Source organism: Enhydra lutris, unplaced genomic scaffold (assembly GCF_002288905.1).
Source record: "Enhydra lutris kenyoni isolate GAN:26980312 unplaced genomic scaffold, ASM228890v2 scaffoldscaffold7, whole genome shotgun sequence".
Classification (NCBI taxonomy): Eukaryota; Metazoa; Chordata; class Mammalia; order Carnivora; family Mustelidae; genus Enhydra; species Enhydra lutris.
In genome coordinates, this window is record NW_019154091.1 from 28,277,597 (window position 1) to 28,302,381 (window position 24,785).

Genomic DNA, 24,785 nt, shown 5'->3' on the forward strand with positions numbered 1-24,785 from the left:
ACTGCTAGGATAAATGAGGCAGAAGAAAGAATTAGCGATATAGAAGACCAAATGACAGAGAATAAAGAAGCTGAGCAAAAGAGGGACAAACAGCTACTGGACCATGAGGGGAGAATTCGAGAGATAAGTGACACCATAAGACGAAACAACATTAGAATAATTGGGATTCCAGAAGAAGAGGAAACAGAGAGGGGAGCAGAAGGTATATTGGAGAGAATTATTGGAGAGAATTTCCCCAATATGGCAAAGGGAACAAGCATCAAAATCCAGGAGATTCAGAGAACCCCCCTCAAAATCAATAAGAATAGGTCCACACCCCGTCACCTAATAGTAAAATTTACAAGTCTTAGTGACAAAGAGAAGATCCTGAAAGCAGCCCGGGAAAAGAAGTCTGTAACGTACAATGGTAAAAATATTAGATTGGCAGCAGACTTATCCACAGAGACCTGGCAGGCCAGAAAGAGCTGGCATGATATATTCAGAGTACTAAACGAGAAAAACATGCAGCCAAGAATACTATATCCAGCTAGGCTATCATTGAAAATAGAAGGAGAGATTAAAAGCTTCCAGGACAAACAAAAACTGAAAGAATTTGCAAGTACCAAACCAGCTCTACAGGAAATATTGAAAGGGGTCCTCTAAGCAAAGAGAGACCCTAAAAGTAGTAGATCAGAAAGGAACAGACACAATATACAATAACAGTCACCTTACAGGCAATACAATGGCACTAAATTCATATCTCTCAATACTTACCCTGAATGTTAATGGGCTAAATGCCCCAATCAAAAGACACAGGGTATCAGAATGGATAAAAAAACAAAACCCATCTATATGTTGCCTACAAGAAACTCATCTTAAACCTGAAGACACCTCCAGATTTAAAGTGAGGGGGTGGAAAAGAATTTACCATGCTAATGGACATCAGAAAAAAGCAGGAGTGGCAATCCTTATATCAGATCAATTAGATTTTAAGCCAAAGACTATAATAAGAGATGAGGAAGGACACTATATCATACTCAAAGGAACTGTCCAACAAGAAGATCTAACAATTTTAAATATCTATGCCCCTAACGTGGGAGCAGCCAACTATATAAACCAATTAATAACAAAATTAAAGAAACACATCGACAATAATACAATAATCGTAGGGGACTTTAACACTCCCCTCACTGAAATGGACAGATCATCCAAGCAAAAGATCAACAAGGAAATCAAGGCCTTAAATGACACACTGGACCAGATGGACATCACAGATATATTCAGAACATTTCATCCCAAAGCAACAGAATACACATTCTTCTCTAGTGCACATGGAACATTCTCCAGAATAGATCATATTCTCGGTCCTAAATCAGGTCTCAACCGTTATCAAAAGATTGGAATCATTCCCTGCATATTTTCAGACCACAATGCTCTAAAGCTAGAACTCAATCACAAGAGGAAATTTGGAAAGAACCCAATTACATGGAGACTAAACAGCATCCTTCTAAAGAATGAATGGGTCAACCAGGAAATTAAAGAAGAGTTGAAAAAATTCATGGAAACAAATGATAATGAAAACACAATGGTTCAAAATCTGTGGGACACAACAAAGGCAGTCCTGAGAGGAAAATATATAGCGGTACAAGCCTTTCTCAAGAAACAAGAAAGGTCTCAGGTACACAACCTAACCCTACACCTAAAAGAGCTAGAGAAAGAACAAGAAAGAAACCCTAAACCCAGCAGGAGAAGAGAAATCATAAAGATCAGAGCAGAAATCAATGAAATAGAAACCAAAAAAACAATAGAACAAATCAACGAAACTAGGAGCTGGTTCTTTGAAAGAATTAATAAGATCAATAAACCCCTGGCCAGACTTATCAAAAAGAAAAGAGAAAGGACCCAAATAAATAAAATCATGAATGAAAGAGGAGAGATCACAACGAACACCAAAGAAATACAGACAATTATAAGAACATACTATGAGCAACTCTACGCCAACAAATTTGACAATCTGGAAGAAATGGATACATTCCTAGAGACATATAAACTACCACAACTGAACCAGGAAGAAATAGAAAACCTGAACAGACCCATAACCAGTAAGGAGATTGAAACAGTCATCAAAAATCTCCAAACAAACAAAAGCCCAGGGCCAGATGGCTTCCCGGGGGAATTCTACCAAACATTTAAAGAAGAACTAATTCCTATTCTCCTGAAACTGTTCCAAAAAATAGAAATGGAAGGAAAACTTCCAAACTCATTTTATGAGGCCAGCATCACCTTGATCCCCAAACCAGACAAGGATCCCATCAAAAAAGAGAACTACAGACCAATATCCTTGATGAACACAGATGCAAAAATTCTCGCCAAAATACTAGCCAATAGGATTCAACAGTACATTAAAAGGATTATTCACCATGACCAAGTGGGATTTATTCCAGGGCTGCAAGGTTGGTTCAACATCCACAAATCAATCAATGTGATACAACACATTAATAAAAGAAAGAACAAGAACCATATGATACTCTCCATAGATGCTGAAAAAGCATTTGACAAAGTACAGCATCCCTTCCTGATCAAAACTCTTCAAAGTGTAGGGATAGAGGGCACATACCTCAATATTATCAAAGCCATCTATGAAAAACCCACCGCAAATATCATTCTCAATGGAGAAAAACTGAAAGCTTTTCCGCTAAGGTCAGGAACACGGCAGGGATGTCCGTTATCACCACTGCTATTCAACATAGTACTAGAAGTCCTAGCCTCAGCAATCAGACAACAAAAGGAAATTAAAGGCATCCAAATTGGCAAAGAAGAAGTCAAACTATCACTCTTTGCAGATGATATGATACTATATGTGGAAAACCCAAAAGACTCCACTCCAAAACTGCTAGAACTTGTACAGGAATTCAGTAAAGTGTCAGGATATAAAATCAATGCCCAGAAATCAGTTGCATTCCCCTACACCAACAACAAGACAGAAGAAAGAGAAATTAAGGAGTCCATCCCATTTACAATTGCACCCAAAACTATAAGATACCTAGGAATAAATCTAACCAAAGAGACTAAGAATCTATACACAGAAAACTATAAAGTACTCATGAAAGAAATTGAGGAAGACACAAAGAAATGGAAAAATGTTCCATGCTCCTGGATTGGAAGAATAAATATTGTGAAAATGTCTATGCTACCTAAAGCAATCTACACATTTAATGCAATTCCTATCAAAGTACCATCCATATTTTTCAAAGAAATGGAACAAATAATCCTAAAATTTATATGGAACCAGAAAAGACCTCGAATAGCCAAAGCAATATTGAAAAAGAAAGCCAAAGTTGGTGGCATCACAATTCCAGACTTCAAGCTCTATTACAAAGCTGTCATCATCAAGACAGCATGGTACTGGCACAAAAACAGACACATAGATCAATGGAACAGAATAGAGAGCCCAGAAATAGACCCTCAACTCTATGGTCAACTAATCTTCGACAAAGCAGGAAAGAATATCCAATGGAAAAAAGACAGCCTCTTCAACAAATGGTGTTGGGAAAATTGGACAGCCACATGCAGAAAAATGAAATTGGATCATTTCCTTACACCACACACGAAAATAGACTCAAAATGGATGAAGGATCTCAATGTGAGAAAGGAATCCATCAAAATCCTTGAGGAGAACACAGGCAGCAACCTCTTCGACCTCAGCCGCAGCAACATCTTCCTAGGAACATCGCCAAAGGCAAGGGAAGCAAGGGCAAAAATGAACTATTGGGATTTCATCAAGATCAAAAGCTTTTGCACAGCAAAGGAAACAGTTAACAAAACCAAAAGACAACTGACAGAATGGGAGAAGATATTTGCAAATGACATATCGGATAAAGGGCTAGTGTCCAAAATCTATAAAGAACTTAGCAAACTCAACACCCAAAGAACAAATAATCCAATCAAGAAATGGGCAGAAGACATGAACAGACATTTCTGCAAAGAAGACATCCAGATGGCCAACAGACACATGAAAAAGTGCTCCACATCACTCGGCATCAGGGAAATACAAATCAAAACCACAATGAGATACCACCTCACACCAGTCAGAATGGCTAAAATTAGCAAGTCAGGAAATGACAGATGCTGGCGAGGATGCGGAGAAAGGGGAACCCTCCTACACTGTTGGTGGGAATGCAAGCTGGTGCAACCACTCTGGAAAACAGCATGGAGGTTCCTCAAAATGTTGAAAATAGAACTACCCTATGACCCAGCAATTGCACTGCTGGGTATTTACCCTAAAGATACAAACGTAGTGATCCAAAGGGGCACGTGCACCCGAATGTTTATAGCAGCAATGTCTACAATAGCCAAACTATGGAAAGAACCTAGATGTCCATCAACAGACGAATGGATAAAGAAGATGTGGTATATATACTCAATGGAATACTATGCAGCCATCAAAAGAAATGAAATCTTGCCTTTTGCGACGACGTGGATGGAACTAGAGGGTATCATGCTTAGCGAAATAAGTCAATCGGAGAAAGACAACTATCATATGATCTCCCTGATATGAGGGAGAGGAGATGCAACATGGGGGGTTAAGGGGGTAGGAGAAGAGTAAATGAAACAAGATGGGATTGGGAGGGAGACAAACCATAAGTGACTCTTAATCTCACAAAACAAACTGAGGGTTAATGGGGGGGTGTGGGGGGGTGGGATTATGGACATTGGGGAGGGTATGTGCTATGGTGAGTGCTGTGAAGTGTGTAAACCTGGCGATTCACAGACCTGTACCCCTGGGGATAAAAAGATATTATATGTTTATGAAAAATAAAATTTAAAAAAAAAAAAAAAAAAAAAGAAATACTTTGGGGTAGAGGTTAAAAACATTTAGTAGGTGGAAAAATAGAGGAATTTTTTTAAATTTAGAAAAATTTAGAAAATTTTTTTTTTACGGAGTTAAATAATGATGGTGGAATGGGACTAGTATCTTGAATCTCAGTAAATTGATATTTTAGTTTTTAAATGGAAATTTGTGAAGTAGGTTGATAAATTCATATAAATAATTAGATAAATTTCTGAAGATTTTGCTATAAAAGTTTTTTTTGTTACAGGTGTTTTTTAAGGTAAAATACCAGGACACATCTAAAATAACAATCAGGGACTGGTTCAAGATAGAAATAGCAACAGAGAATGAGATGTCATAGATTAATATTTAATGATATGATAAAATACATTATTTAATATATGAAATATATTATTAAGGATGAATATAACATATACATAATACCACTATATTAAGTGAAAAAAATAATGTTTATGTTAGAAATCTAAAAGAAAAAAACAAGAAAATATTAACATTTGCTTCTGAGTTGAGGGATTACAGTTAACTAGTCTTTCTTTTTGTAATGCATATATTTTGAATTTAATCACTAAATAAATTTGACAATTACTTTGGAAATAAGATAATTGAACTATAATTTCATTTATAAAGACAAAATTCTATTACTATTAGAGTAAAACATATTCCAATATAGAAAAATGCTATTGAATAATATGTAGAAACAATTCTGATGATTCAGCTAAAATATCTCCCAAAGGAAATTATACAGGCCAAAGGGAAAAAAAAAAATAGTACTATTTTAAAATATAAATTTTCATGCTTAATCATGATAGGGGTCTATTTTTAAGCAGGTTCTCAGTGGACCTAATTTGGCCAATAACTGCCTCTAGGACCAGGCAAGTCAAGGTCATTGCTTTGGGCTTCATTTTTCATCCTAATTGGACAGGTCTAACATACATGAGTTCCAAAGTCCCTTCCTGTTCTGTTAGTATAAGATTCTTTTCATTAGTGATTGTATTAACATTGAAATGCAGATTTAATTATTTTCAAAGACAATGAAAAAAGTTTCTTAAATCACTAGCCTCTCTAAGAGCGCCTGTTTCTTTCGGTGGCACTACACATTAATTTAGTGTGTGGCCTACTATTTAATTAATTTTAATTAATTTGCAGTTAATTCATTCATTTGAAAGATCCCTTGCCTAGTCTAAAAGTTAAAAGACAGCTTTGGTTGAGGCTTCCTCATCAATACTCTAGGTCTTGTTTGACCTTATAAGTATTAGTACCCTTATTTCTTTCAGGGCAATCATTGACATTAAAATATCAGACTGAAAAATAACCTGCATTTACAAAGTTTGACCCTGGTCATAGTAACTCCTACGGCCATCTTTCATTCTATCTCCATTCCTTTGTCCCTTAGCTGCTCCCAAGAAGCTGTGTGGAATAAAAACTTAAAGCTGTTTCAAAAGAACATGTGACTTTTTGCACCTGAGGATCAGTTTCCTCATCTGGAAAATGGGGAAAACCATTCTTTCGGTTTTTTCAATGATTAAGTGAAATCATGTTTAGCAAGGGTGTAGCGCAGTGCCCAGTACATATCTGGAGCTCAGTATGGGCGTTATCTAAATGCCTCGCATAGCCAAGTGCTGGGTACACAGAAAATTGTCTCAATTTGTTGTAATGACATTCCTCCTCATTATTTTTATTATTACTATTATTAGTAGTATGAAGGAGCAAACAAATCTTTCCCAAAAGTGTACAGGACTAAAAAGAAAGCAGAAATAAAGTTTTCAGACAACCTCACCACAAGTGAATGAGAAATAAAAATCATGACTGACAATACATTAAGGCATTATGATAAAACAGTTTTATAATCCTACCTAATTTCACTGGTATGCTTGTCAATCAAACACCCACCAAACTCATAAAAAACCTGGCACCCGGAAGCAGCATTGTTTTATAGTATCTCTACAAGGCCCCTAGCCAAGAATCCCCCGTGCATGGTGCATCGGTGACCGGTGGAAAGAACATGAGGCCGTAAGGCTGTGGGCCGGGCACCTGTGGGGCAGCAGCTGGGGCTGCTCTGTTTCCAGAAGCTTCTCTCACTTGTGACCACACAGCGCCTGCTCATTCCCACTGAAACTTGAGCATAACAAAAGGAATACTAAAACCTTGGAATGAAGGAAAAGGCTGTTCAAAACTAGACTTTGTAGCCCTTTGGAATAGAGGTGGATAAACCAGGTGGATAACAGACCAACTGTATTTAAAATTGTTGTGTTCTGAAATGATCAATACCTCTTTAGGTTTGAATTTTGCATATTTGTAAAGAGTCATATGCCACTCTTTCCATATGAAAGGAAAAAGGATTGCTGAAGGGGGCCTCATCTTAATTGCTACTATCTGGAGTTTATCAAAAGACTGTATTTTAAGATAATAGCACTCCCTTAAGTGAGACTTTCACTTTCTTTAACCTGAAATAATATACAGGACATTACATTTTAAACTTTTAAGTCCCATATATAAAACAGCTATTATTTCTACTGGGTAGGAAGGAAGAGAGACGGTGAGTGTAAATATTTAGGCTATAAGACCACTCTATAAAATATAATTGCTAAAGCACAAAAATGTAAGAACCCAGGTGGCCCAGTCAACATTACCAAAAGAGGATAAAAAGAAGGAGACATCAAAGAAAAGGTAGAAAAAAGAACACAAGTGAGAAATGTACAGAGAGGCCCAAACATTCAGCATGATGATGACAAAGACAGGCAATGACAAAGAGCTATAAAAAGGTAAAAGGAAAAAAAAAGCAAACAATTAGAGAATAGAGAATTCGTGACTTGACTTGTTTAAACTGTTTCTTTGTCCTGGACTGTAACCACTCCACTGAAAAGCCTAGAACATTGTTATTTAACATTTTACAACTCAGAACCCTTATGACATCCAGAATCAATTATACCCGTGAGAGCTCAAAAAAATCAAACTGCTTTATAACAAAAGTAGAAAAATTAAGATGTCTCTGATGACTCACTCTGAAACAGTGGGCAGCAGCCTGCTAGTATAAATAGTTCTAAGAGCATAGCATCATTTAAAACTTAAGAGGTATACAGTTGTAGTAGACGTTGTGAAATGCATGATAAATTGCCCTATTTATAGATGCCTGTGTTAGAGATAAGATTGTTTCCTGATTACCAGGTGCCCATTATCCTTGGCTTCTCAAGGAACACGCTCTGTCTTGATCTGTGATATTTACATTTCTTTCATTGGGCTCTGGCCATAGCACTGTAAAGCTAAGGGCCTGCTGGGATAAGAAATCTAAATTTACATACATACATATGATGGTGATGTCCGAATCACAATGATTAGGAATCAGTACGTGAAGACACAAGATTAGATTTATCATCTGCCAAAGCAAAATATGCCCAATTATGACTGACTATGAAGACACAAGATAATGATGGGAATGACACATTGGTAACATCAGCAATCCAATTCATAAGCTCTGTTCTCATTCAAATCATGACCCAGGCCTGAGTGTTTATAAAAACCCTACCTGATGACATTGGGCTCCACCTTGACAAATAACTCTTATTGCCCAGGCATAATTTATAGCAACACTCATTGTCTTTTGTATTCTTCATAGAAAGGTTGAAAATTACATAGATTTTATTGTATCCATCAAAATACTACTGCTATAAATGAGAGGGCCTGTGCAAATGCGGTTTACTTTCATTTCTAATGCACTGTCAAGGTCACTGAGGTTAACAAGACTGTTTCTCCAGCCTGGGAAGAATCAACTACAGCAATTCAGTTAATTTTTTAGGATAACCACTAAGCTGTGATGTGGAGGCAGTAAGTAATGTATTTTTCTCACTAGCAAGGTCCCCAACTAAAAATAGATTTTACTTTGGCCAAAGTAAATTCTACTGTGTGTGTGTGTGTGTGTGTGTGTGTGTGTGTGTGTGTGTGTGTACACCCTAACCAACATGTAATTGTCAGGTTTTCAGAGATTTAACTGGCAGATTCACTACACACACAAAAAATACAGTACTTTCTAAAGATAGAAAAATATTCTTATTTATATCAAATCCTATATGTTCTATGGTTTCACTTTGACCCTCCTGTGAAAAAGCAGTGACATCCACAGGAAACTTCATATATGTGTATGTGTGTGTTTTAAGGAATAAGGATAGATATAATTAAATCTGATAATTAAAAATAGTTAATGATAATTTATTCCTGTTATATAAGGTAACAGAAAATTATTGGGGGGAAAAACCCTGACAATCTGGGTTCTGGAGGAAAGGGCAATCGCAAGTGCAAATGACAAAGTTATAAAATAAGGCAAAAGGCATATTTTGCATTGGAAGATGATAAATCTAAGAAAAACACATATCTAAGAAAAACACCAGTTTTATGATTTTTCTGAAATAACAAATGTATATATGCACATATACTTGTAACTGGCAGGTACTGGCTATAGCACTGACGTGTATGAAGAGAACAAAGTAGAGTGTATATTGGATGTCTGCATTCTATACTGCAGAATACAACAAGCAATGTTTATTTTATGTATATATATGAAAATAAAATAAAAGTCACGAAAATTTTTTTCTATTTGATTTTTTAACTATAAAAAGAATCCCAAATCATGAAAAAGAAAAAAGAAGAGGCTCTTTCAAAATATTTAGAAGGGATCCTAAAACATGAGCATAGGTTCTTCGCTGTGAATTTTAGGAGCTATCTCTACATAATTATTCTATTTTCATAGCAATGAGCACTCCCATATTTTTTTTTACACATTTACAAAAATAATTTCATGAGCACTGATGATGGTAGTTTTGTTGAATTTTTGTGAGAAATAAGAACTGGCTTCTCAGTAGCTCATTCTTGATGAAAATCTTAAGAGCAGGAAGAAGTGAGTGAAAGTTAAAAGTTGAACTTGCGGGGTGCCTGGGTGGCTCAGTGGGTTAAAGCCTCTGCCTTCGGCTCAGGTCATGATCCCAGGGTCCCGGGATGGAGCCCCGCATCGGGCTCTCTGCTCAGCAGGGAGCCTGCTTCCCTTCCTCTCTCTGCCTGTCTCTCTGCCTGCCTGTGATCTCTGTCTGTCAGATAAATAAATAAAATCTTTAAAAAAAAAAAAAAAGTTGAACTTGCTATCTGTAGTGACCCTTGATATTCTATCAAAGAAAGAAAAAGCAAAACGTTGATTATAAACCAAATTTTGAATAGGAGGTACTAGGCTGCCATAACAAATTCCCATAAACTTGATGGCTTAAAACAACAGAAATTTATTCCTTCCCAGTTCCCGTGGCCAGAAGTCTAAAGTCAAGGTGTCAGCAGGATTGCTTGCTTCCCGAGGCTCTGCAGAATCTGCTCTATGCCTCTCTTCTAGTTCCTGTGCCTCCAGCAATCCTTGGCATGCCCTGGTTTGCAAACCCATTACTTCAGTTTCTACCTCTGTGGTCACATGAGCTTCCCTCTGTGGCTCTCTCCGTCTTCTCTTCTGTCTGTTGTGAGTACCATCATCATGGGATTTAGAGTTTACCCTAAATCCACATGAGTTCATTGCAAAGACTGTATTTCCAAATAAGGCCATATTAACAGATTGCATTTAGGATTTAGACATATCTTTTAGAGGCCACTTTTCAACCCACTACAGTGCATGCATGTGGTTTTATTTTTCCTGTGATTACAAGTCATTAACCTTCTTTCTCATTTGTAGATATTTTAAGATATATAGATAGAGAGATGTGCATATACATATATATATATATATATCTCACAAAATTTAAGATAGGTATATATATCATAAAACAATATTTGATACTTGCAGAGCATTCTCCACCAACGTTATCACAATATTAAGTAAACATTATCACACTATCATTAGAAAGACAAACCTGAATTATTTTCATTTTCAGTTTGATCTAGAATGAATTACGTGTATAGAATCAGTCCTAAGTCTTAATCTTGGAGGGAAAAATAAACAAAAAGGCTATGTTTCTAATGTTGCTGAAGGAATCTTCTCAGTGCATTGGAAAATGTGGGGGAAATTTCTTCTTTATAGTGGTTGGTAACTGTTACCATAAACCTGAATCTGAATCCATTACTACAATCCACTATCTGTGAGTAAGTAAGAATGTTTTGGAAGCTGCAAATATTTTTATTGGTGTTCCTGCTCTGGCTTAGTAAATAATAGTGATCACTACTGTGAGTTAATCAACATTGCTCCCTGTGTTGCCCATGGAAATCCATATTCACTTAGCACTCGTACTGTGACAAACAGTCAGCCGGTTAAAATAGAGCTATTCTATAACTAATCAATAAGCATATCTTTTGATAGATGACACAAAAGTTCAATAGTGTTATGCCTGAAGTTGGTATAATATCATGCAACCAAACAATACTAACATGATAGGAAAATTACTATTGGCAGAAATGGGGGAAAAACCAATTACACTGAAAAGAAAAACAGTTAAATTAAATCAAGTCACCTTCAAAAGCATGCTTCTGTAAAAATTAAAATACCTTAAAAAAATACTATTGACTATTTGCTTCTATGCATGGTTGTAATAGATTTTTTTTTTAAAGTAAAATGTCAGGAAAACGCCAAAAGTGTCACGAAAAAGAAAACAAATGTAGGATTATTTCTGCATTTTAAATTAGAATATAAAATTGTTAGTGTATTTAGATTAGAAGCTAAATATGATTATATGAAAATGAATAGAAATATGCACTTACTGAAGTTATATTAGCTCTCGAGGCAATCAAAGTCTCTGCTACACCAAGAAGTAAATTAAAAAAATACATCCAGATTAGTTAGTGCCTCAAGTAGGTCATTTAGTCAAATATTTATTCCATGATGGACTGAACTAAGCCAGCATGTATCGAATTCTCCTAATGGCAAGGAAAAGTGGAACTCTCACTGTGATTCCAGAGCAGCTTTGGAAAAGAGAGCTACTACAACCCTCTTCTGCATACAGGTGTCGCCATTACTTGAGTAACCTTAACAGATGACCTCTACTTCCACAAATGGCAAATCACACAGCATCACTGGTTATGAAGCAGATTTCTACTTTGACAAAGGAATTCACAATAGGATAAATTCAGATAGCAAGCACACTTACTACACTTCATATATTATCTTTCTTCTACATAGATTTTCCAAAACATTTTTGTTTGATAGCATACTCTTTTAGAAGAGCGGTTCCCTAAAGATTTGATGAAGGTGCATAATCAATTAACTGGGATTTTTGTTCTTCTCAGCAAATAAAAACAAAACAAACATGATTAGCTGAAAAAAAAATTGCAAGACTTCCAAAGGATGTCCTTGGGTTAGTATAGATTCTGCCTAAATAGTTATGCCTTTGGAAAGGACCAAGACTTTAATCTTGAGAAATGATATTCAGAAAGAAGGCTATTCTTGCACACTGTTTTTTTTGGGGGGGGAGGGACAAATTGCTCTGCCTGATGAATGTGTATTTTTCCTGTAGGCCTCGAGTCAGTGGTCACTCTGCAGGTGTGTCAATCTCACTGTCCGGTCAAACTGTCCTTTTCTTAGAAATCTCCCTTCTGGCTTCTTAATACAGTTAAAATCTCAAAGTGTTTGTATGACTTCTGATTAGTCTCCATCTACCCCAATGGACTGTAAGCTCTAGGAAGGCAGAAACTGTCCTTTTGTTCATCATTGGATATCTGGTGTCTTTTAGTATGATGCCTGAAATGTGACAGAGGCTCAAGATGTATTTAGTACATGAATCAAGTAGTGTAGGAGTCTCAGTTAACTTTGGTTAGATTAAGGAGATATATTACTATGGAAGAAATGTGCAATACTATTTTATTTTAGAAATAAAGCTGAAAGTTAAACACCAAGTGGACTCATAACCAGATACCCCATTATCCAAGGGTGGACAGAGAAACATGGCCCTGGAACACTGCATAGGTCACAATGAGGGAAGGGTGTAGCGTATTAAATAAGTCTTAGCTTTGAAGAACTACAGAGGGATAAATTGATAAGATGTTAATGACAGTGATAATTTTGATGACAATTGTGAATTATTCCAGAGGTTCCCATACCACTTTCTACTTTAAATATTTTCATGAGCAACTTTTAAATGCCTGGGCTAGGGTTACACAGGCAACCATTCATAACCAGGTGACTGGCCGAAACTACTGAAATACACAATTCCTAGGGCAGAAAGATAATGGAAGGGAGGTGACTACCCCTTAAGGTTTATTTTCCAAGTATATGATAAAAGTAAAAAATATGTGTGCTCCAATTTGCATTAGGGAAAACTAGCTGCAAGTACTTAAAAAAAAAAAATCAGGCTTACAAACATTCCAATAGGCAATTCACTATATTTTCCCCCTCACCTCAGTGGGTCTGTTATGAAGAATGTTCAGGGTAGAGATTGCCTGAAGTTCTCTATTAACAGGGCCCCAACTGTGGACAGTGAAAAATAAGGCAAAAAATGACAGTCCATGATGCTGTGTTATCTCACATGCAAGTAAAAATGTGAATGACTCAGAGTAGAGGTCAGCGAGTTTTAAGTTTCTCAACATAGTCTACTGAGAACAGGACTACCTTTTACAGCATCCTTCCTAAACTCTTAGAAATTAAAAATGAAGTAAGTTCTGATATTCTGATGAAAAAAAAGAACAGTTTATAGCCCAGGTGTTAGGAGTTAAAGAGATACATGACTTGTAAAAGCAGGTTTGGTTTAACGTAGAAAAACAATGCTTTAAGTTTTTAAAGATGTATGAGAAAATCATGAAAACTATTCTGAAACTAAAATATAAACTGCCTATTTTGTAAGGTAAGATAGAGTGGAAATAGTGGGGTTTTTTTAAGGAGAAATAAGTTTTAAGAATTGTACAGGTTTCTGGGGACATATTTATAAGAAGAAAGTCCAGACATATTTTTAGACTATCCACTGTTTTTAGATATTTATAGCTATAGATAGATCTCTATCTTCAAATAGATAAAATTCTTTGTACTCAAGGGAAAAGGATTAATAATAAATTTAAAAATATGAACATTGGCAGAGGGAATAAAACAAGTTTCAGAAGACGCTGTGAATGTTAAGCTTCAAGGACCACAACTCATGTCTGGATGATACCCAACGATTCAACATTGTGATTTCTCAATTCTTTGCTTTTGCTCTCCTTGTTACACTCTCTCTCTAAACCATCTAATCCATCACTCATTCTTTCCATTTCCACCCACCCCTAGTGTCATGGCCTTCCTTACCCCCAGACACAGGCATTTCTATCTCTGGGAGTAAGGAAAGACTTCTTAAAGAATATCTAAAGGGTACTTTGACAACAACCAAATTTCACAATCTAAGCTTTCCTATGGATACTTCTCTCTTCATAAACCCTTCTCTCATTTTCCCTCACTTTCCAGGAGAAAGGTATATTTCTCATTCACTCATCTCGTATCTTCTGAGAGTACACTGTACTGCAATATCAAATAAAAATTCTAAACATTGGTGTTGATATCTAGAAAATGAGTTTTCAATTTTTTTAAATTCTTTGCTTCCATCAGAATTGAAGAAAGGCCTAATCAAGTTGTCAGGTGATAATTTAAAAATTGTGGTGATAGATTACTATGTAATTTTTGGCACAACACTTGGAAAGACAAAAGAACTATGTCACACTGCTATAACAAAATACCTTCCATTCCTGTCTACTTATTTTTATGTATAAAGTTGCTCAGTTCTTTAACATAAAAATCAAATAGAATTGATGGTGAAGCTCTTCTCATTCTAGCCGAAAGTAATATTTGTCTGTGAATATATAAACTGGTTGGGGAAAAAAGCTAATCTCAATTTTAAACGTTTATATTTAACAATTTTTATGTTTGGAAATTACTTACCAGAGTTTGTATTTATGTTAAGAGTTGTATTTGTGTAATTTATGTATTATGTTAATCAATTATATACAAGTAACCATTGTAATGAAAACTTAATTTTGAAAAAAATTAACATAAGATTTTATGACACGAAGAAACATGAACTGACATGTGTATGTGTCTGTATGTATATATTTCCTATTGCAGAAAAGTATGATAGGGTGATCCAAAAAGGATTCTCTAGCAAAAATATATTAGAATATAATTTGCGGGAGGAGAAAAGAATAATATAAAATTGGAGAGTTAAGGAAGAACATAATTCATATTTTTAAATGGCCAATGGTGGGTATAAGTAGCTAGGGTGTTTCAATTCCATTGGATAGATTTAGGGGTTTGAAAGAATTTTGTTTTAAAAAAATGTCTATTTATAATATGCTGAAAGGTAAAACCTTCCAATTATTTACATGTATGATGAAGAGTTCTGGATAGAGACTAGAAAATGTTATCTTTGGCTATACGTATGTATAAACGTTTGAGCTCTACTGGATTATTCTAGTGGACTGTCATTAATCCCTTCCTTATTTACCATTTATATTCAAACGATCATTAACTCCTCTTTCTCTTCCTTCTTCGGTCATGCTCAAATATGTCCTCTTCATTTTCACCACTAGCTCTCAGGGCTGGAAGTTTTCCTCTGGTCTCTCTGATCTAGTCCAATTCCCATGACATTCTCTCAGAACACCCCAGACTTCTTGGTTGCACTTTTCTGAGTTTCATTTTTTGGTGTGTGTTTATCTGAACAATTTCCGTTTCCCTCCTGCACTCTCTCCCTGCTTCCACCATAAGTCTTTAAGGTATGTCAGGGCATGAACCACATATTCTCAATGCCAAGTAAGTAGCAGGGGCAGGCACTAGTTGAATGAAAGAACTTTGCCTTCCAAGTGTCCAGCACAGCGCTGACATGTCTTAGCTGCTCGATACACACTTACTGAATAGGTGAATAAATGAAAACACACCCTTTACACTGTATAATAACCAAGCAACTGCAGCATAATATTGAAAGAGAACCAAAAGTGGACAAATCATGAGGAAGTTGTATGATTTATGTTCATGGACAGGGAGTACGAAATTTTGGACTGTTATATCTAATATAAGCCCTGGAGATTTGGGAGTAATGCCCTTGCTTTAGAAACGGCGGGGCGGGGGGTGGGGGACGTGGAGTAAACACAGACTCATCTAAAGCCACAGCTGTCTAATGACAACCCAGATGTCTAATGACATCACCATTACAATTAGGAGCAAACCTAATTCCTCACACCAACCCAGGGAGTTATGGGCAGCCCTGTCCTTCCCCTTACTCCCTAAAGACTCCCTGCTAACTTCACTTGTCTGAGAAATGCATATGCTGGAAGCTGAGCATGAAAACGGCTGGTCTGGCTGGTATAACTTCAGCCTGTGAAAATTTATAGTAGGACAGCTCATAGTAAGAAGAATACAAAAAGCAGTGTACAGAACAAGGGGCATAGGACCATAATAACTTGGGAACATGGATAATAAGTTAGGATCCATGTTTTTAGGGGAAGAATACATGAGGTTTCTGAACCAGATACACAGACTATAGCAAAAAGAGCCTTTTGTCTGTCCTCCTTTGTGTTCTCACAGAAGGAAAGTGAACACTGATGGGCAGAGAGAGACACAAAGGAAGGGAGCTGAACTGGAGCTCTTTACCTGTGAGATACAATGAGCTATGGCTGATGGAGGGACATGACCAGCAGGTGAAGAGGAGGGAGGAAAAAGAAACATTGGCCTGGAGGCCAAGCCAGGCAGTATTTCTTAAAGCAGGAGGAAAAGGGTAAACATCCCATGCTCCTGTTTGACAATCTCTATGGTAATAGTTTGTGTATAGTCTATGTTACAGGTCACGTGCTTATAACCCCTTGACTTACAGAGATCTGATAATGAAGGCATTCTATACATGTTCTGTACTGCTCTATTCTCTACTTATTCCTACTCCCCCATTCCAAACTCCCAGCACCCACCTGTATGGTCAAAACAAGTAGAAGGCCAGCTCCAAAGATGATTCAAGTTTATGATTTCCTATAAAAGCCAAATAATAAATAGGCATTTTTGTCTAATGCTTATGACTTGTTTGGTTAGTCTTATGACTGCCATTTTTCAGATGATGAAACCAAGTGGTTTTCCTCAGGTCAGTGAGTGGCCCAGCTGCATTTTGATCACTGGTGTCTTTGATGACAGTAGCCTTTCCCTACATCAGTGGTTCCCAAAGAGTGGTCCCCAGACCAGCAGCAGCAGCATCACACGGGAAGTTGTCTTGAATACAAATTCTTGGGCCCCATTCAACCTACTGAAACAGAACTCTGGGGGTGGGGTATAGCAACCTGTTTCACAGGCCCTCCCAGTGATTCTTACATGTGACCAGAGGCGAGAACCACGAGCTTATGTCGTGAGCACAACCTGCATTCAACTATGGCTTGTACTCAGTGCAGAGAGTATTTAAGTTCTGGTGGGTGTCTTTTTCCTTTCTTCTTTTTTAAATCATTTCTGAACAAACATATATTACCAATATATGGTAATTTGATATTCCTCCTCAGCGTCACATGCGGTTGGGTTAGAAGAGCAGGCAGCCTGGGAAAGGAAGCCCAGATCCACTGCCTGCTGTCACATAATCTTGGCAAATTGTATAACCTTTGAGAGTTTTGGATTTGTCGTCTATAAAAATGAAATAAAAACGAGGAGATCGTGCACTAAAAGCAGTTGGTCCAATGCCTGTAACGTACCAACCACTCAATAAATAAATATATCTTTCATTATGATCATCATTAAAGACAATACTACCAGTAACATTATAATGAATTGCATGAGTAGTGAAGTTTATGTGTTATGTATGTCACTAAGTTCCAGAGATGGTCCTCTACTTAAAATTTTTAGTATGGAAGGACCTTAATTTTTCCATTTTCAAAATGATTTCCAATTCATTTCAATGCAATATACATTTTTGATCTCTCATAATGTAGAAGGTATCCCACTGTTTCAGGATATTTTTCAAGTAGAGTGATGATACCAGTTATAAATTAATCTACTAGGGAATGGATATCAGTATCTACTGAATACTTTTTAAAAATTAAATACTTTAAATCTTTGTTCCATATTGGCTTAAAGCTTTAAATTGTATCTTTTAACATTATTTGAAAAATAATACATTATCACAAAATTAAGAGGCTGTGTTACTATTGACACACATTTAATTTCAGAATAAATTGTTTATTAAAAAAAACCCCATTATACCATATTGTGATCTCTGTATAGTTGATTGTACAATCTCAATAGTGTTTTAATACGAAATCTTCAAATAATAATTCACCTACAGTAATAATATAATCCCTATATTTTACTCAGTGAAGCTTATGCCTATTATTTCTTGTTTATTTGTGCTAATCAGTGAGGAAACCAATTTCTGTCCCTTTTATTACATTTTTTATACTTACAAAAGGCTATCATCTTCTCTATGTCTTTTTTTTAGAGTGATATTTTCAGGTCTCATAAAAAACCATTTCCCAAACCTCCTCTTGCAGCTCATGTGTTCAAGATCTTTTTTATCATTTGTATTGTTCTCTACTGAATGCTTGGCAATTTGTCTCTTTTCTGAGATGTGGTGTTCTGCTGAACTCAGTCCCCAAACCACAGCCTAACAAGACCTGAATGTAGCTCATCCCTTTTGATGCATGACATCACCATTACAATTCAACACGCTGCAGCATTTGAATATATTAACATGTGGACTCATTCAATTTATCATTCACTGGAATTCTTGAGTTTTTCTCTCTCTGCTGCTACTGTCTCTAGCTTTGCAATGCACTTTTTGGTTCCATTACCTTTCCCTATACCAACTTTCATATCCATTCGATCCTCCTGAATCCCACCTGGCCCTTGGACCTATCTCCCCAGCATATCAAGATCCGGCTGTAAAATAGCACAGAGACGCCTGGGTGGCTCAGTCATCAAGCGTCCTGGGATAGAGCCCCATCAGGCTCCCTGCTCAGCAGGAAGCCTGCTTCTCCCTCTCCCACTCCCCCTGCTTGTGTTCGTTCTCTCTCCCTCTCTCTCTCTCTCTCTGTCAATTAAATAAATAAATAAAATCCTTAAAAAAAAAAAAAAGCACAGCACCCCAGATTTGCAATCCCTGCGAACTTCCATGACTCACTGTCCTTTAAATTTATTAGCATACATACACAGCATCTCCCAAACCATTTTGTAAGTATCCTATTGCATTACCTTGGGAGGCTTTTCTTACAGATGATTTTTAAGGGTCCTGTGAGACAAAAAACAAGCAAACAAATGCAACTGACTGGTGTGTTGCTTCAGGCACATTTAAAAAGAAACCCTCCCCTCCCCTTTACTGACTTGATTTAAGAAAGTTAATCTCAGAAACAACTACATGATCACACATTGTTTTATTATTAAGCTGTCACTGAAAAAAAAAAAAATACAGGTTAAATCTCTGGTCCTCACACACAGGTAGCTCAGAGAGTGCCCTGTACCCTCACTGCGAGAAGTCCCTTGTGTATGCAGGGACACGTCCTATGGCTGGTTGGGCAAATCTTAGAAACACAGTGTTAGTTCCACTTCGCGTGTTTACTTAGCCAGTTACAGAAGAAAGCAAAGGAGGAGAACATACAAATGATGAAGGAAAGAATGAAAGAACCTTCAAGTATTGGACCCAAGTTTAGTTATCTTGCCATAAATAAGTGGCAGAGTTATCAAAACCGAAATGAACTGATACCTCATGCATAAACTTCCATGTATAAGGGAATTTTGGATGTGACGGGTTGTTCAAATTCACAGACCGAAATTTACTACACTCGTTCAACTAAACATCAATCTGTGTACCTTCCCTCTGCCTGGAAACCCCATCCACGCCCCCTGCACTCCCCACCCCTGACTTAAGTATTCATGCACCTGCCCAGGTCTCCGCCTGCCCTCCTAGTCCCAGCAGGATCCTGCTCATCCTCTTGAGGATGAATGTGATTCCCCCAAAGCAGAGCCCTCCCTTCTTGCTTCACACTGTCATGTGCTGAGCTCTTGCTTCAAAGAACAGACTCTTTGTTTATAGAGATGCATTCTCTAATTTTGAGCTCTCCCTCTTCTCTTTGCTTCCTGGCCACCAGCTGGTATTGAGAATTGCTCAGTAAAATCTGGTTAAATAAACGAATTATTTAAAAAATAGCATTTTCCCAATAGCTGTACTTTTATGGGCTAAAAAGCAACTGTCAGGTCTGAGAAAAGGCATGTGTCTGCAGCAAGAGGAATCAAACACACACAAGACCAATCAAATAAAAAACAAAGTGGCAGAGACCACGATCTTTAAATAATATATTTTACTTTTTTTCTCATATGCATTTATGATCAGGTATCCTAATACAATTTTGGGTGTATTGGTTTTGGGTAAATTTTTATGTGTTCATCCCTTAAATACATGTGGTAGAACTGAAGGAGGTGGTAGAAAAAAGGAAAACAAAGCTTTTATTATAACATTTTCAAGTTTGATGTAATAGGTCTCAGAAGACTTAGCAAAAAGGATAATCATTGGTAAAAGTTAATAAATGAGAACACTTTTAGTTCTAGAAAAGACCCGTGACAAATTTAACTGCTGTCTTTGAGTACATAATGGATCAACTGAGAGAGGATAGTGATAAAATATTTTCCGTCTTAGCTCAGGGTAAACCCAGAAACGGTTAACTTAAAGAGCAAACTGGACAATGGTTAAAAAGGTGACAAATTACTTAGCAATGCAGTGAAAGATCTCTCACAGATTTGTGAAGCAGGATAGCTGTGCTTTGCTCTGGAGTCAGTTAACTACTACATTTAAACCTAAGTAACTTTTGACCAGACAACAATCGATTTGTTCCTTAAGTAGGAACAAATTACACTCTGTGGTTCTCTATATTTGCCTAGAACAAGTCCCTTTCTCTGATTCCCGTGAGTCATCCCAGCCACTCAGCTGGGGACAAGCCCACGGTTCAATGCAGGCACGCAAACTAGCACCATCTGAATAAACTGTCCCGCAGCTCCTCAACTTTCCCATCAGGCTTGCCTTAACACAGGGGCCAAAGACTGGGAGGAGTGATTCTAAGTTGCCCAAAGTGTAATAAGAAATGGAACATAAAGGTCTTTGGAAATATAAAAATACCTAAGAAGGTTTAAAAAACTGTAGTGAAAAGATCATGATCTTCAATTTTTATGCCTAATATTCAATATTAAAACATCATTAACATTAACAAGTGATATTTAGTATAATATTTTTATCAAAGGTAATTCTATTAAACAATTTTAACATGACATTATGTATTAAAATCCTGTATTGTGAAATTCCAAGATAAGATACAAGTTTAAGGTCTCTGTCAAGGGTCACTAAAAGAGTAGATATTTTTCTATAACCTTTTTGGTTTCTGGTTTTTAATATTAACATACGTTATACTGTTTTACTGTATCATACGCTTGCAGTTGTTTTATAAATAAATACCACAACCTTTATAAAGAACCTTAGAATCTGGCCTACATAAAATTATTTTATTCTAACGGAATAGCAAACTACCCAAATTCAAAATAAGCTGGCACCCTATGTATGAAGAATAAGAGCCTAGATTAAGAAAGTTAATTTAAAACTCTACAAAACACTCCAGGGGAAAGTCTATTGTGGCTTTTATGTGATCGCCTCGTAAGCGATGAACCTGAAACACAGTTTCACAGTGTTTTCTCCTTGTCTTGTTTTCCTCCCGTTGATAAATGCAATGCATCAGCTGAGAATCTGAAAGCAGTATTAAATCATATCAGAAATACAGGATTTGGTTCCACTTACCTGTTCCTGTTGCTGGAAATCCAATCTGAAATAAGTGTCGATGCCTGTTGGTGACAATGTTTGTTGCCAAAACTGCACGCTAGCATTATAACTTCTCTCCGGAGTTCTCTAGGTACCATCAAAAGGAAAAACAATGAAAAAGCAGTGTTACTATCTGGAGAGGAAGGGTTCCTCATTGCATAAGCAGTAGATAAGTAAATAATCAGCACAAAATTAATTTCCAGATACAGAAATCCTATTTTGCTGAGGAGGAGATGGTTAGGCAGAGGAGAAGTTCAGGATAATACAAGTCACAAGTCTTCTCTGGAACAGTAATACAGTTGGGCAGGGGCGGGGTTCAAATCTCCCTTTTACCAGTAATGGCAGATCTTACATTGAAGCATGGCAAGGATATGCTTTTGTTCTCAGTACCAGGTAGGGGAAACTGTGCTATCCATCTGCAGGCCTCCCAGCAAAGGGAAATGAAAGATGCAGAATGAAAGAAAGATCATCTCATGCTGCTGAAGTCGCAATGGTACTAGTTGTATGTTATTGTACAGCTCTGGGGGAAAAGAGGCAAATAGGAAAATAAAACAGTACTCATGTTGGTAGGATGCTTGAACAAGAGATCCATTAAAATTGTTTTTTGGCCATCCAAGCTTGATGTACGTGGTTGCAACTTGCTTTAAAATATATTCCTAAATGGGGGTTAGGGGAAATAAAGAGGATGTCAGTTTCAAACCTCTCCATGATGATAATTACAGTTACATAATACGATTAAAATATTTTCTAAATGCACCTACTTTAAAATATCAGTAAAAAGATGGCCATGGTAAAGGCTCTAATTTTCTCCAGCTCAGTGTTTCAAATATAGAAAATAAGGATAAAATACAGTTGCAATGGTAGAAGTCTACTCTTTACTTCCTATTGAATGATTAAGTAATTTGCACTATTCAATATTTTAGATGAAAATTTTGGTAGCGAAACAAGGACACTGAGGAACAGCGACAATGACACCCATGCACACAAATATACAAATGTATGTAGACATAGCTTGTGGAAAATAAGCACCTAACATTTATGCAGTTCATGTCAACAGAGCACATTTAAAGAAAAGCTGTGATGTAAGCCCAGCTGATAGCCTAGCACTGTTGAATCTGAGATACACAGAACACTCTTCAGTAAAAAATATGGCATTTCAAAGTCAAAATCCATTGAGCTAATGATATATTTAAATATTAGCAGCGATATAAAATATGCTCTCCTCACTTTAATGTGGCCCTTGAATTTTGTCAAAGAAATGAAAGCATCGAAATTACAATAAAAGCAATTCTTAACTTTTACTGAAATTGAGGTGTCTGGCATGAAATACTATTCCAAAGTACAAATATATACAAAAATGTATTTTACTTTTACAGAAGCTTAACATGGCAGTGTCTCTGTTAAGGAGAAAAGAGAAGTGTGGTAAGTCTTTCTCTAGCCGATAAAAGTTACACCAGAACTATAACGACCCATTTTTTTGCATGTCGTTGTCAGGGATTAGATCAAACTAATGACAACGAACAGTCAAGCCAGGATCATTCCAGTTTTAAAAAATATATGAAAACAGAGGTATTGGCATGCAGACTTGGAATAAGGAAACAAGAAGCAACTCTGATGGTCATCAGACAATGTAGAGGGGGCCAGAAACATACTTCATGTCATGGGAATCTAGTCTCGAGTAATTCCAAATGTGGAGGTTAATTAGCAGAGCCCATGGGTCATAAGACGTAGGAGGATTTTATAAAACACAGGGCAGACTCCTAAAATAACTGAGGGGGACCAAATAGGGCTCGAAGGTAATAGAAGGCAAAGAGACATAGTCTCCTATGCAAAGCCTCACTGGCGTTAAGAAATTTAGGAATCAGAAGCTCATTAGCCATACTTAATCTTATTCAAAATGGTTATTAAATTAGATTAGGTGGTATCCGCCATGCAGTGTTGGTTTACCAGACTTCAGCTTAGGAAATCTGGTCAGGTAACATTTTGGAATGTTTGTCATGTCTTTGTGTCTATTTGGATTATCTACTGTTTGCTCTCCTGTATCCCCTTGGACCCAATTATGAATGGGCTCTCGCCTCAATGTTGATCTTATCCTTGTTAATTAAGGAAGTGAATTGAATTCACTATGCCCTTTTGGATAAAAATAATGACTAAGAATCTTTACTGAAACTGTCTATATTCTGTTAAGATCTTTGGGATCCCTCCACCCAGGTTAAGTCCTTTGTGAACACAGAGCCCTTTAACTCTTGGAAAGTAAGTTTGAACTTTAAGGATTTGCCATGTATATTTGTTCTCAAATTCTGAGGCATTTAAGCTTAATTGACACTTTTAGGCCAGAATAAAAAGTAGCTCAGATTCCATTTCTTCTTCAAGTAATTGTCATCAGTGTTGCACAGAAAATCAGGACAAAAATGATAATACAAATTAGAAGAAGAAACACAAATAACTCTGGATCAGTTGCATAAAGTGGATAATGAGAAAACAGTTCATCATCTGAAAATAAGAAAGAAGAAAATAGGTCTTTTTACATTGAAGACATTGTATTTCTCCATGCGGTCCAGTAATTTATCAAGGGGATAAAGAGCTCGACTGGCAGCATGCCAAGGAAGAAAATCCTTCTCCTCAGACAGGTATCTGATAATCTCCAGGGGGATATGCTGAGGCAAGTAGCCGGCTCTGCACAGTCAAAAAAGTTCATGTTAATTATATGCAGAAAATATACATGATGATGCAAAAGTGAAGATTTTACTTATGCAAATAAAAGGCAGAAAGCAAGATTCATCACAGTATAAAGAAGTCATACTCAGTGCTATAAAAATAAAATTACTCACTTTTTAAATATAGTCCTACTTAGGAAGCCATGTGCCTTAATACATACAGAGTTAGAGAGTTAAAAATTTACATACACAAAAATATCAGAATGCATATTTTTTTAAAAGGAAAGAATTCCGGAATTTGAATAAAATCGACTCTAGGTATTTTCCTTCACAGAAACTCTTCCGAGGTCACATGTAATTGAAAATAATTGATTACTGAAATGCAATTTCCGTTTCTCAATGCATTCTCTTTGCTCTTCATGTAGTTCTGTGTAATAATATTTACTACACATTGTTTTCAAAAAAACAATCAAACTAAAGAGGCAACTTATAGTTGTGACTGTATCTGTGTCATACTACAATTTGAACAGCTTGAAAGAAATGGTTTCCAAAACACCTATGAAAATCTCAGTT

At 36.6% G+C, this 24,785-nt stretch overlaps 1 protein-coding gene across 1 annotated transcript in view; it reads right to left on the reverse strand.

The window, feature by feature from the left end:
• LOC111142230 (thyrotropin releasing hormone degrading enzyme) overlaps positions 1-24,785 on the reverse strand; it is a 380,019-nt gene that overhangs the window by 15,535 nt on the left and 339,699 nt on the right. The window contains exons 13-15 of the mRNA XM_022495269.1: positions 24,084-24,231; positions 22,114-22,211; positions 21,535-21,642 (exon numbers count right to left, since the gene is read on the reverse strand). Coding sequence (XP_022350977.1) covers positions 21,535-21,642; positions 22,114-22,211; positions 24,084-24,231 — 354 coding nt within the window. The remainder of the gene's footprint in view (positions 1-21,534; positions 21,643-22,113; positions 22,212-24,083; positions 24,232-24,785) is intronic.